The sequence below is a fragment of the Astatotilapia calliptera genome, unplaced genomic scaffold (assembly GCF_900246225.1).
Source record: "Astatotilapia calliptera unplaced genomic scaffold, fAstCal1.2 U_scaffold_1, whole genome shotgun sequence".
NCBI classification, from domain to species: domain Eukaryota; kingdom Metazoa; phylum Chordata; class Actinopteri; order Cichliformes; family Cichlidae; genus Astatotilapia; species Astatotilapia calliptera.
Window position 1 is genome coordinate 576,808 of NW_020535618.1, and position 13,097 is coordinate 589,904.

A 13,097-nucleotide genomic window follows, 5' to 3' on the forward strand; every position below is an offset into this window, starting at 1 on the left:
CGGGTAAAAGCGCAAAGGATTGTGGGTACGAGTGGCAAGCGATACTAGCGCACGGAGGCTTTCACATGAAAACAGTCACACAGCCATAAAAAGAAACACAAAGAATGGCAAGAAGCTGTTGTATTATTAACTGTCGCATGACAGCCTCGGGAAGCCGACGGGTAAAGAGATCGTTTTTTATCGGATTACGTCGTTGAAGAGAAATTGTTTAAGCCATGTTTCCGAAGTAAGAAAAAAGACAAATAGATTGCGTTGGCCTGTACAGGAGATAAAGGAAAAAAATTAACAACAGCTGTGAAATGGAATAGTCCAAATCACCAAAGTAAACTGGACCTGGGCTTGTTGCAGGGGTCTGAAGTTACTAAACATTTTGTGAGTGTACGCACTAAAACTTAGGACCATATAATAAATAATAAATATGTGCGTGATGAAAGTTGGGCAGCACGCTAACGTCCTTACTCCACTCTGTATGCTCGTATGGGTCTGACCCTTTCAATCCTTTGATTTTTTCCTCGTAACTTTTTTTTTTGCCTTTTCGTCAAGTCTGTCTTCATACGGACCTGCCAAGTTCTCCGTTGTTTTGTACATTACTGTTTTGGGGCCAAATAAAATGCAAGTAGGGATTAAAACCACAGAATTAATGATTACCGGTGCTGGAAATGCTTGCACTTGATGCAGTGTTTTGATTTTGTTGCCACTCGTACCCACAATGCAATGCGCGAAAGTCACGTGGTCTGTCAATCTCTATTAAAAAAAAATCTAGCACGACTGACTGGGCTGAACAGGTAGTTGTTGTTGTTTTTTTTTAAAATATAATTTATTTTTTTTGTAATGTGATTTATTCTTCTCAAGTTATTTCTACTTCAGTGCAAATAAAGGACTGTTAGAGTGTGTGCTGTGTGTTTTTCTGAAGCATGACAATCCTTTCCAACAACTATTTCCAGCTGTTTGTCACCTCTCTGCACTTTAGTCTTTCTTCCTGTTATGTCTGTGTTTGTCCACCAGGTGTCTCCGTCGGTTCACTTTCTCTGGGTGACACCTTTCCTTCCGTCCCTCTGCTCACTTTATTATTTCCTTTAAGTTCAGTTGTATGTAATCATTTTCTTACATTCAAAGTTAAATTGAATTTAATTGAATTGAAATTGAAAGAATTTATTGTCATTATACCCAGTATAACGAGATTAAAAACAGCTCCATAAAAGTGTGTATGTACTTAGCAAATTATAAAAAAAATCCATGCAATACTATAACTATACAAATAATATAAATACACAGTACAGGAGTGACATAGACTGACAGTCAGAGAATGACGGCACAGACAGTTTCAGCACCGACAATTTAAGCACAGACATGAGTTCAAGTCTCCCAGGAGCAATGGAATGAGCATAAACAGTAGGGGTAGTTTATTTCTAGAGGAAATGGGATCAGTGGTCAGTGCAGATATTTCACTACATATGTCAGCAGGCTCTCGATGGTGGAGCTGTAGAAGGTCACCAGCAGCTGGGTGTTTAGTTATTCCTTCCCGAGCACCCTTAGGAAGTGTAGCCGCTGCTGGGCCTTCTTGACTAGTGCCGTGGTGTTGACTGACCAGCAGAGGTCTGCGGAGATGTGGACGCAGAGACATTTGATGGACTCCACTCGGTCTACACATTCACTGCAGGGGGACAGTGCTGTTCTGCCTGAAGTCGAGGTGATGTTAAGTCTAAGGTTGTTTAATGCACACCATTCCCCCAGTTTCATGGCCTCATCTCTGTAGGCCGCCTAATTTTCCCCTTGTAATCAGCCCCACCACTGTTGTGTCATCGGCAATTTGACTATGATGTTCTCTGGGTGGGCGGGGCTGCAGTCAGATGTGTAGAGGGAGTAGATCAGTGGGCTTAGTACACAGCCCTGGGGAGAGCTGGTGCTGAGAGCGTGAGGGGAAGAGTAGTAGGGGCCTAGTTTCACCCTCTGGGGTCTGTTGACCAGAAGATCCCTTATCCAAGAGCAAGTGGATGGCGGGAGCCGCAGGTTGGCTAACTTGATGATTAAAATGTCCAGTATTATTGTGTTAAAGGGTGAGTTGAAGTCAACAAAGAGCATTCTGACATAGCTCCCCTGTTTCTCCAGGTGACTCAGTGCTGCATGGAGAGCAAAGGCTATGGCGTCTTTGGTGGATCAGCTCAGCCTGAGCTTCCTGATAATAAAAACTAAGTGCAAAAGCACCAAAGAGGAAAAGTGCTTCACTTATTCATTAAAACATGGTCGAAGTCTTAATGAAGCATCAATAATTTCAGGAATTCTTATATTTTTATAACTGTATTTCTTTTTAATACAGTTTATTTTACAAAATCAGAATTAAGTCACTTACAGCATGTAATGCAACTCCATCCATTCATTTGACTGAATGAGTGGCTGCTGAAGTATAGAGACCTGTATCATTTAGTTTTTATATTTAGATATATAAATGATCAAGTCATCAAAAGTTTAATTTAAAAAATGACATTAAATCACATTACTCTAGATATAATAATGTATTATTAGTATGAATATTAAATAATAGTTTAAATTTTTTTTCATTATATTTTGAAAATGGTCAAGGAATCAAAATTGTGTTTTAAAAGTTCAAACTTCAAAGACTGTAAATTTATGATAGAGAAAATCAATATTTAATATTGTTCAGATTTCTGAGACAGGAACCAGTTTTTCCTTCATGTAAGTACAGTTTGAATCAGTGCAATATTATTTTCACACATCAATGGACCACCAGCTTTTAAAATGTAAAGCCTCATTTAGAAACTACACATGATTTGGAAAACTACTGAATGAGTCAAGTTGTATGTAGTGCTTTGTGTTATCAAGTAGAGCAGAAAAGTGTTCTATAACAGCCAAACTATTTGCATATAAATGTCAGAGAACGAGTCTATTTGACTTTAATCAACTCTGCAGTGGCTCCATAATCTAAAAGCCAAAGTCCAGCATAGAGCGGCTGAGTGAATGTGGTCTGGACTCTGTGGAGGAGAGTCATGGTTTCAGAGACGCTGTAGAAAGACAGAATACCTGCTCTGTGATCCAGGTACACTCCTACTCTGGAGGACCGAGGACCTGAGAGGACAGTTTGGACATTGTTCTGCCAGAATTTAAAACTGGTTGTGTCACAACGCAATGCCCAAGATTTGTTATTATATCCAAACAGACTTTCATATAGGCTCCCTGCTCTGGTGATATTGTTGTATGCAACTGCTACTTCAACTCCTCTCCCTCTTCACTCCACCTCCCAGTAACAACGTCCAGTCAGACTCTCTCTACTCAGGACCTGACATATTTTACTGAATCTGTCTGGATGATCAGAATAAGACTGTTGTTGGTTCATCAATGTTACTTTTCTGTTCCCCTCAGATAATAACAGATGTGTGTTTGCTGTGTTTGGATCCAGTGTGATTTCACTTGAATATTTTAAGAATCCAGCTCTGGTCTTTGTCTCTGCTGGTGACAGTAAAACATCCACTTCAGTGACTGTCAGTGAGATGTTTGTCCATTCCTCTCTCAGAATGTCCTGTAGTTGTGGAGTGTGGAGTAAGTGTATATGAGAGCATGAGGGTGGGAATGGATGTTTGTGTCTGTGTGTGCCTGTATGTCTGTGTCTATATGTCAGGTTGGGTATCAGACGCCACCTCTCTGGGGACACCTCAGGCCCTCCAAGGTTTGGAGGCCTATCTCCACCCACCACCACTTCCCCTGCCGGTGGCGGACTCCCTCAGGTGTCGGTGTGTTGGTGGTTCTTTGTGTCTGGGGGTGGGCGTCCGGGTACACACCGGCTCACTCCTTGGCGGCCGCTTGTCGGGGCCTGGGGCTCGCTCGGGCCCCTTTGGAGGTGGGGTGCCCCCGGCCTCTCGGCCTGGGGCTCGGTCACTCAGGCACAGCTGGGGGCCGGCGGAGCTCACGGGCGCGTCACTGCAACTCCCCCTGACTTCTGCTCCGCGGCTGCTGGGCGAGCCCTCATCTGGGACTCTCCTCAGCTCTTACTGGAACAGTGGCGCGGCTGCCCCTCTGTTGGTCTTCCATGGTCTCTTGTGTTCTGGGGGCCTCTGGATGTCTGGAGTTTTGATCTCCTCCATACCCGCTTCACACCCTGGAGGACGGGGCTGTGGCCCCCCCACACTCCCTAGCAGATCATTACATGGAGAAACCTTTGGAATGCAAGCACGCTGATCCACACAGGTATGCACACATGGGTATTCACAGACGCGGACTACAGCTTTCTTGGCTGCTGCCTCAAAGCACACTGTGCGCTGTCTATCTTGCGTGCTGCACAATATCGTTTATTATTTAGTAAATATTGATATCTATGACTAGCTAGTTTATTGTGATGGTGCTTTGTTTTCTCTATTATTATGTTGCTCTTTGTTGTTTGCTGTCTCCTCTGTTTGTTTTTTTTGTTTGTTTTTTTTTTTTCTCCATACAGGTGACCCAGGAGTTTTTTTTTTTTTTCTCTCTCTTCCCCCCCCTTCTCACCGTCTCTTCTCCCCTTTGGTTTTCTTTCTTTCTCTCCCCCTCTTTCTCTCATTCATTCCCCCTGTCCTATTTATTAAAAAAAAAAAAAAAAAAAAAGACAAAGGATGAACTGAAGCTCTGCCATCACGTAATGTCGCATACTGCTGTTTCTGATGTCATTTAAAAAAAAAAAAAAAAAAAAAAAAAAAAAGAATGTCCTGTAGTTTATCTCTGGTCTCTGACACAGCTGCTGTCACATCCTCAAAGTAGCTCAGAGGATGAATATTGATGCTGGATGAGTGTGTAGACTCACGTGTAGACTTTTTTCAACAAAGTAACTGTATTCTCAATATCATCTTTTTAAACAGTAACTGTAACAGAATACAGTTACTCATATTCTGTATTTTAAATACGTGACGGTGTTACATGTATTCCGTTACTCCCCAACACTGTCAAAAAGTCCACTGCTTTCTCACCTAAGCATCTCCATTCCTCCACAGATGTGTCATGCCAAAAAGACAAAGCAGAACCCTCTGTCATGCTGCTTACACAGAGATTATATTAGAGATTACACCTCAGGAAAAAAAACAAACACTCAAAAGATTTTGAATAAAATCTTTATTTGAACCATAATTCAATTCGATTTTGATTTATAGAGCGCCAAAATAACAACAACAATCACAACTGCAAGGTAGACCCTGCAATAATACTTTAAGAACACATAATAAATAAAATAACTAAACAATGAACCAAGCATGCAGAATGTTAACCTTCATGAAATGTAAGACCAGAGTTTGCCTGATACAATTATAGGAATGAGGGGGAAAGGCCTAATAAATAATGGTGAGAGTTCTTCACTATTCTGCACAGAAAATACTGACTTTAAAATGGATCATCTTTTCATTCAAGCATTGCAGCGATTAATTTCTGCTCAGTGTGAGCTCACACACAGCTGTCCCACACTTTGAAAGTCTGAAAGTTTAACGTGTGTGAATTCTCATGTGCTTCTTTAAGCTGGTCCTCTGAATGAATATTTTCCCACAAATGTTGCAACCATGCGGTTTGTCACCTGTGTGAATTCGTACATGACGGGCCATATCCGATTTCTGACTGAATCTTTTCCCACATGTGCTACAAGGATACGGTTTCTCGCCTGTGTGAAATCTCATGTGTTTTATCACTCCCGAGATGTCAGAAAATCTTTTTCCACAGATACTACAACAACGTGGCTTCTCACCTGTGTGAATTCTTATATGTGTTCTCAATGATGATTTCTCAGTAAACTGTTTTCCACAAGTACTACAGGAATACGGCTTCTCACCGGTGTGAACTCTTATATGAGTTTTCAATGTTGAGTTCAGACGGAATTCTCTCCCACAAGTGCCACATGAATACGGCTTCTCGCCTGTGTGTGTTCTTACATGACGTTCCAAATCTGATTTGTGAATGAATTTTTTCCCACAGGTGATACAAGCATATGGCCTCTCACCAGTGTGAAGTCTTGTGTGGGTTTTCAATGTTGAGTTCAGACTGAAACTCTTCCCACATGTACTGCAAGAATATGGTTTCTCCCCTGTGTGAATTCGCAGATGTGTCGTCAGGTGGTTTTTTTTGCGAAAAGTTTTTCCACAGGTGTCACACTTTAAAGACTTTTTTATTATGTCAGTTTTACTTTGACTCCCTGACACAGCAGTGTTGTCTGCTCTCTTATTGTAACTTCTCTTTCTGTAATGTCTCCTCTCCTTTAGCTCTGCATTTTTAGTAGATATTGAGTCCACATGCTGGCTTTCTTCCTGATCCCGGCTCTCTTCTTCAGGTGAGTTGTGAAAAAGGAGTTGCTTACTGTTTGGTTCTGGTTCCCTGTGGTCACTTTCCTCATAAGTCGGAGTCACCATGAATGAAGTATCAGCCTCCTGCTTCAGTCCAAGCTGCTCTCCCTCCTGCCTGCTGCACACTTCCTCCTGTTCCTCTTTAATCTGTGGAAGCTCTGGGTCCTCCTGGCCCAGACTGTAGTTCCTCTCCTGATTAAAGACCTGCTGGGTTGTGAGAACCTCCTCGTCCTTAAAGACATGCTGCTGGTGGAGGTCTGGAGAGACAAATGAATAAAAGAAAAGACAACATATGTGAAATATAAATTACCGTCAATGTAGACAGCAACAGATATAGGATTTTTGAGGATTTATCACAGTTAATTGTTGTATTATCAGACACAGACTGGATGTAATTTCCAACTTGACCTCATTCAGCTGCAGACTGATATCAGACTGACTCAGACTTATGGCACTATTTACGGGAGGTTTTAGTGACAGTGTTGGTGTGCTCATTTTGCAGAACAAAATTCAGTTAGCGTTGACTTATTGAATAAAACAAGCTGACAAAATTTAACTCCAAGGGCCATAATTTGCAGCTGAAAAAAGATGACAAATCACAATATACTCAGTATACTCAGTATATTGCAAAATGCTAAATATCACTATATCAAATCATGAGTGTCGTATTGTGATAGTATCATATTTTGGGGTGTCTGGTGATTCCCACCTCCCACCATTTTTTACTCTGAAAAAAGTTGGATGTTAATTTGATGTCTTCATTGACAGGAGACCAAAGCCACTTAGAAATTTGATTATTTGCCTCTGTTTCATTAGTCAATAATCTTAGCAATTGCTAGTAAATAACAGTTAGCTCATGTGGTCCATGAGGTCAGCAGTGCTTTACTCACACTATACAGACTGCAGGTAGAGCTTCCGCCACTGCCCGGGCCACTTTCTGCTTGGCCTATCGGTACCTATCAACTGCTTCCGAAGTCCCACAGGCTAACAATGCCCGACAGGACTCCTTCTTTAGCTTGGTGGCTCCCTTCACCTCTGGTGTCCACCATTTGGTTCGGGGGTTACCACAACAACACACACCTTGTGCCTTGTGGCCACAGCTCAGTGCAGTGGCTTCTGCAATGGATGTACTGCACATGATCCATTTGGACTCAATGTCCCCAGTCTCCCTCAGAATGCTGTTGAAGCTCTGCTGGACGTGTGCATTGAAGATCTCGCGGACCAGGGCCTCTATCAGGAATTCCCAGCGCACCCTCACTATACGTTTAGGTGTGCCAAGTTTGTCCAACATCCCCCGCCACCTGATCCAACTGACCACCAGGTGGTGATCAGTTGACAACTCAGCCCCTCTCTTCTTGTCTCCAGAACATATGACCTTAGGACTGGTTATACGATAATAAAATTGATTATCGACCTGTGGCCTAAGGTGTCCTGGTGCCACGTACCTTTATAGACACCCTTATTCTTGAACATGGTGTTCATTATGGACAAACTGTGGCTTCCTCCAAAGGGTGGCTTGCTTCTCCCTTAGAGATAAGATGAGGAGTTTGGCCATCCGGGAGGAGCTCAGAGTAGAGCCGCAGCTCCAACGAGCCAGTTGAGGTGGTTCAGGCATCTGACAGGGATGCTTCCTGGGCTCCTCCTGGGTGAGGTGCTCTGGGCATATCCCACAGGAGGAGGCCTCGGGACAGACCCAGGGCACACTGGAGGGATTATATCTCGCGGCTGGCCTAGAAACACCTTGGTGTTCCCCTGGACAAGCTAGAGGAGGTGGCTGGGGAGAGAGAGGTCTGGGCTTCTCTGCTTAGACTGCTGCCTCATTGATCCGGCCCCGGATGAGCGGAAGAAGATGAATGGATGTAGAAAAAGATGCATTCATGCTGCTTATTGCAGTTTGACCTTTAATTCCTGTGCTTCTAAAACTAAATGTAACTTTGAGCTCTGGTTAGGATCCTACATTACTCATATTCATTGTTATTAAGTCCATCACAGTTTTACATACCTACTCTTTGCAACTTTATCACAGGTTTCCAGATGGTCTTTAGCAGTCTGAGTCGCTCTTCCCCAGTCCAGACGATAATGCCTTCAGCCTCCTGCTTCAGTCCAAGCTGATCTCCCTCCTGACTGCTGCAGAGCTCCTCCTGTTCCTCTTTAATCTGTGGAGGCTCTGGGTCCTCCTGGTCCAGACTGGAGTTCTTCTCTTGGTTAAAGACCTGCTGCCCATCCAGACCCTCCTCTTCCTCATGTTGGAGGTCTTGAGGAACAAAGAACCACAAAAGGGGTTATTAATCTTATAATATAAAAACACACAAAAACTGTTTACCATGGGTCCTACAAGGATAGAGTTTCTCACCTGTGTGAACTCTCTGGTGTTTAGTAAAGTTATATTTTTCGTGAAAAGTTTTTCCACAGACGTCACATTGAAAAGACTTTCCCCTTGTGCCAGTTTGACTCAGACTCATTGACACAGCAGTGTTGTCTACTCTCTTATTGCAACTTCTCTTTCTGTAACGTCTCCTGTTCTTCAGCTCTACATTTCTAGTTGATCCTGAGTCCACATGTTGGCTTTCTTCACTTTCCTCATAAGCAGGCGTCACCATGAAAGTATCAGTCTCCTGTTTCAGTCCAAGCTGCTCTCCCTCCTGAATGCTGCAGAGCTCCTCCTGTTCCTCTTTAATCTGTGGAGGCTCTGGGTCCTCCTGGTCCACACTGGAGTTCATCTCCTGCTGCTCATCCAGACCATCCTCCTCCTCACAGTCATTTTGTTGTGGGAGGTCTTGAGGAACAAATAAAAAGAAGGAAATGATCATTACTGTGATTACACAAAACTATTTTTACAAAAGCATGTGTTAAAACCTGAAAATAGTTTTAGGTATTGGAGAGACGGCAACCACAGACTGCAATATGAGTGGTGTGCAGTGAGGTGTTGATCGTGTCAAATAAGGTGCTCCCTGGTGGCACACTTAGGTGCCATGAGATACTGCAGTAGTTTGGGGTATAATTTAAATGTATCAATGATGCAGAAATTTTCAGGTATTGATGATGCAGAAAATACATGAATATATTTTTCCATATTTGAAAAAGCCAAGTTCAAAGTTTCAGATCTTAAATGTGCAATTCTCAAAAACAAGCAGCAACAACAAACCTGATCAGACACTTAAACATGGAAAAAAAAATGCTAACAAAAGAAAAGTGGCTAAAGCTAAAGTTTCCAGAACTCAGAGCCAACCATAAGCTAGCAGCCTCAGTGTAAGCAAAGCCTCAAAACAGTTAGGAGTGAAATTATAGAAACAAGGGGAAAAGAGAAAAGGCTGGATGTTGGATTTATACTGGTAATGACACCAGCATGTACCTGACATTTGTTTGTTCTGTAAATGTGCTACACCTACTTTTGTTTGCTAAGGAAGAATATGTCAGGTAAAGGTGGGTATACAGAAACTCATTTTCAGTTCATTATTTGTAACCTTTTCCAAAATTACAATTGTGGACTTTAATAATTTTGTGATGAAAACATGTTTTGTATTGAAGAAAAGTTTACTTTTGTTTGTAAATGCTGTCAATCAAAGCTCTTAGAAAGAAATTCAAACTTAGCAAAAATCTGAAAACTTGGAAATCAGAATGGGCCACAAGTTATAGACTATGTAGGCTGTAGCAACACAGACACACAGAAGACATTACAAAATTTAACCAAACCTATTATTAGACAACACTACAGTAATGAAAGCAGTATTATTGTGATTATGTACACAGCGTTGTATCTTTGCAGTTTTAAATTTTTTTGCATTTTGCTTTTTTTTTTTTTGTCATTTATCTTTTAGCTGAACCACTTCATTCAAGACTTAAAACTCTTTCTAAGGATTTTTCTGAAATGTCAGTGAAGAAAATTAATGGAAAATTATTTTCTTCACTTAAAGTGAGTCATTAAAAAGACTCACTGCCATTGTTGCTTTTGTCAGCTTATGTTAAGAAAGCCTTTCTATTGAAACTATCATTTGCATTATTAAACAAATATACGAGTTGTGTTGGGGCTCACTTGAATGGCACTCAGATATTTTTTTGTTTTTCTTAAACAGATTGTACTTCCTGAAATTCACACATTCACAATACAATGGATGCATCAGGGACAGCCCAGGATTCAGCACCATATCCAAGGATACCACATGCAGACTAGGGGAGCCGGGAATTAAACCACAAACCTTCCAGCTATGAGACAACAAGCTCTACAAGTGAAACCACAGTGGAAACAGAATATTCACTGCTTACTGCATTTCAGCTTATGTTACATGTGCACAACAACAAAACAAGCAAGAGTTACCTGCCTTCTTCAAATGGCCTATTAGTGACAAGGTAGCTGCTTCAACAACCCCCAAGACAGCAAAATATCATGTGTTTCATTTGCATCATATGCTTTCTGATATGGCACAGTGTAATTCCTGACCATCTTTAATGCTCTCAAAGCAAACAGTGCAGTAGAGCTCTTTCTCTATCTCAGCATGTAGTCATCACCTCTCACCTTTACCCAGCTTCAGCAGCTCTTTCCCAGTTCTATGGTACTGATCATCAGTTTATCCCTCTGTAGTACTTACTCCTTACTATTCCTGCACTTCCTGATTCACTAGCTGTGCCCCATCTGTTCTTCCTCTGACATTCTCTGCATTCATCAGCTCCTCATTCTTTTGATATTCTCATCACACTCTTTACTTATTTGTATTTCCATCTCTATCCTGACCCACCCTATCTTGTTGCACACCACTTCCAGCTCGATCACTCTGTTTAACCAGCCAATAAAACTCATTTTCTCTGCTAGCTTTTGCTGCAGATGTAAAGACATTAATTACAGCATTATTTGTAATGTGGAGAGCTTGTGTTCTGATGCTTTGGAAAGTCTGTCACTGTGTGTGTTCACTTTGAGGCTCTCATGGAGAATAAAGGGAATAAACAGTTGGTGTGTAAGAGTGTGTGTGCTCTTCCTCAACTATCACCGTTTGCTCCTCTGAATTCATCACCAAAGTGACAGCTTCCTGCTCTCAGCTAACATCAGCTTAGAGAAATCCAGGAGATGCTGATAATCTTTCAGATTTATCACCAATCAACCAAACATCAAAGAATCGGAGCTTAAAGAGAACAGAGTTAAAAACATGTCCATACCTATGATGTGTGAGTTTCTGTCGGGTTTCCGGTTGCTCTCCTCCTCATACTGGACCATCCTCTTCTTGATGCTCTGATCGGTACCTGCGTGATTTGTCGGTCCGTTGGTCCTGATTCATCACACATCAGCCATGTTTCTGGAGCCAACACTTCGCTCCTCCCCATAGTCCCCTGCTCTGCTGTGATTCGCTGTCGTGTGGTCACGTGACTCAGCAAACGCACGCAGATTCGTTGAGTCGAAGAGTTGTGTCATCTCCGGTTACACGACTGCACCTGCGTTTATTTATTTATTTTTCATGGATCCTCTTCTTTCTACAAATGAAGCCAAGTATTTTTCTCCTCCCGGTGTCAGTGCGATAACCGTACATGTACACTTATTCTAAATTTGTCTCACATTCCTACATGTATCCTAGATTATTTTATACAGTCCAATGATGTACACTTACTGATGTCTGAATGACAGTAAAGTGGCTATTCTATTCTATTCTATTCTATTCTATTCTATTCTATTCTATATAAATCTACATCGATCACGTGTTTATATGTGATTATACATATAAACACAATTTTATACTCCAATGTGGTAAACCTGGAGTATAAATTTGTCACTTGAATTTGCGGTATGGTGAGGAATATTTTGAAATGAAGATAATTCATGTTGAAATATAACAATAAATGTTAAGGTCTAACTGATATAATGTGGCTGAATGATGAATAGTCCCAAAGAGCTACTGTCTGTATATTTGTATGGTGCAAGACCACATTCTGCAGAGAGAGATAACAGGCTATCAATGGCAGAGTTCAAACAGCAAAAGAGGACAAATTACAGCAGACAACAGGCTTATATGATTTTTTTTTCTGCGTTATCAATTGGATGGAGAAGCTGGTTGATGCTGGGTAATCTTACTAATTTTACTTTCAAACTGATATCTTCATATTTCTCCTTCAGTGCAAATAAAGGAGTGTTAGAGTGTGTGCTGTTTTTTTTCTTTCTTGAAGTTCGACAATCCTTTCTAACAAGTATTTCCAGCTGTTTGTCTCCGCACGTTCTGACTGTATGTGTCCACCAGGTGTCTCCCTTGGCTCGTTTAATCAATGAGCTTAATTTGTCTTCACTATGAAGTCAAATGAAGCTCACTGAGCTCAACATGAATTTCTAACAGAAACAACAGAAACAAAAGTGAGTGCAAAGGCAACCAAAATATTTGGAGCATGCTGTGAGGAGTGAGTGGTCAAAATTCAGGAATTCCTTTTTACCATCGAGTTTTACTGTGCTGATGTTAAAACATGTTGTTAGGTTTTAATAAGACTCACGTGGCTCTAGATTTGAACTTGGACTGGTTGTATTGTGTCTGGTCAGTTTAAGTCTATTAGTGAGTCATTTAAAAATGTCGTCATGTAAATCTTAAATGGTCTACATGGAGGTAGTGGAGGGCACAAACTAGTGACATAGATGACTGTTTACAGCCATTCAAACATGTTATGATCATAAACTGATTTTTTTCTTCTTCAAAAAAAGCTTTACAGGACCAATAAACACCTGGAACATCAGTTTCCTGGTGAACTTTCAACCCAGAAGTAGTAACATTAACAAGCTAAAATGCATTTTACTCATTCATTTTTAGTTTGCTGTGTAAAAAACAAAAC

General features: G+C 41.3%; 1 protein-coding gene across 1 annotated transcript; it reads right to left on the bottom strand.

The window, feature by feature from the left end:
* Positions 1-6,391: 6,391 nt before the first annotated feature.
* On the bottom strand, positions 6,392-11,621 carry LOC113017282 (zinc finger protein 583-like). The gene is made up of 4 exons (XM_026160456.1): positions 11,451-11,621; positions 8,656-9,078; positions 8,309-8,556; positions 6,392-6,559 (listed from the first exon to the last, which is right to left on the bottom strand). Exons 1-4 carry the CDS (start codon positions 11,506-11,508, stop codon positions 6,392-6,394), a joined length of 897 nt encoding a protein of 298 aa, XP_026016241.1. The 5' UTR covers positions 11,509-11,621.
* Positions 11,622-13,097: the final 1,476 nt, after the last annotated feature.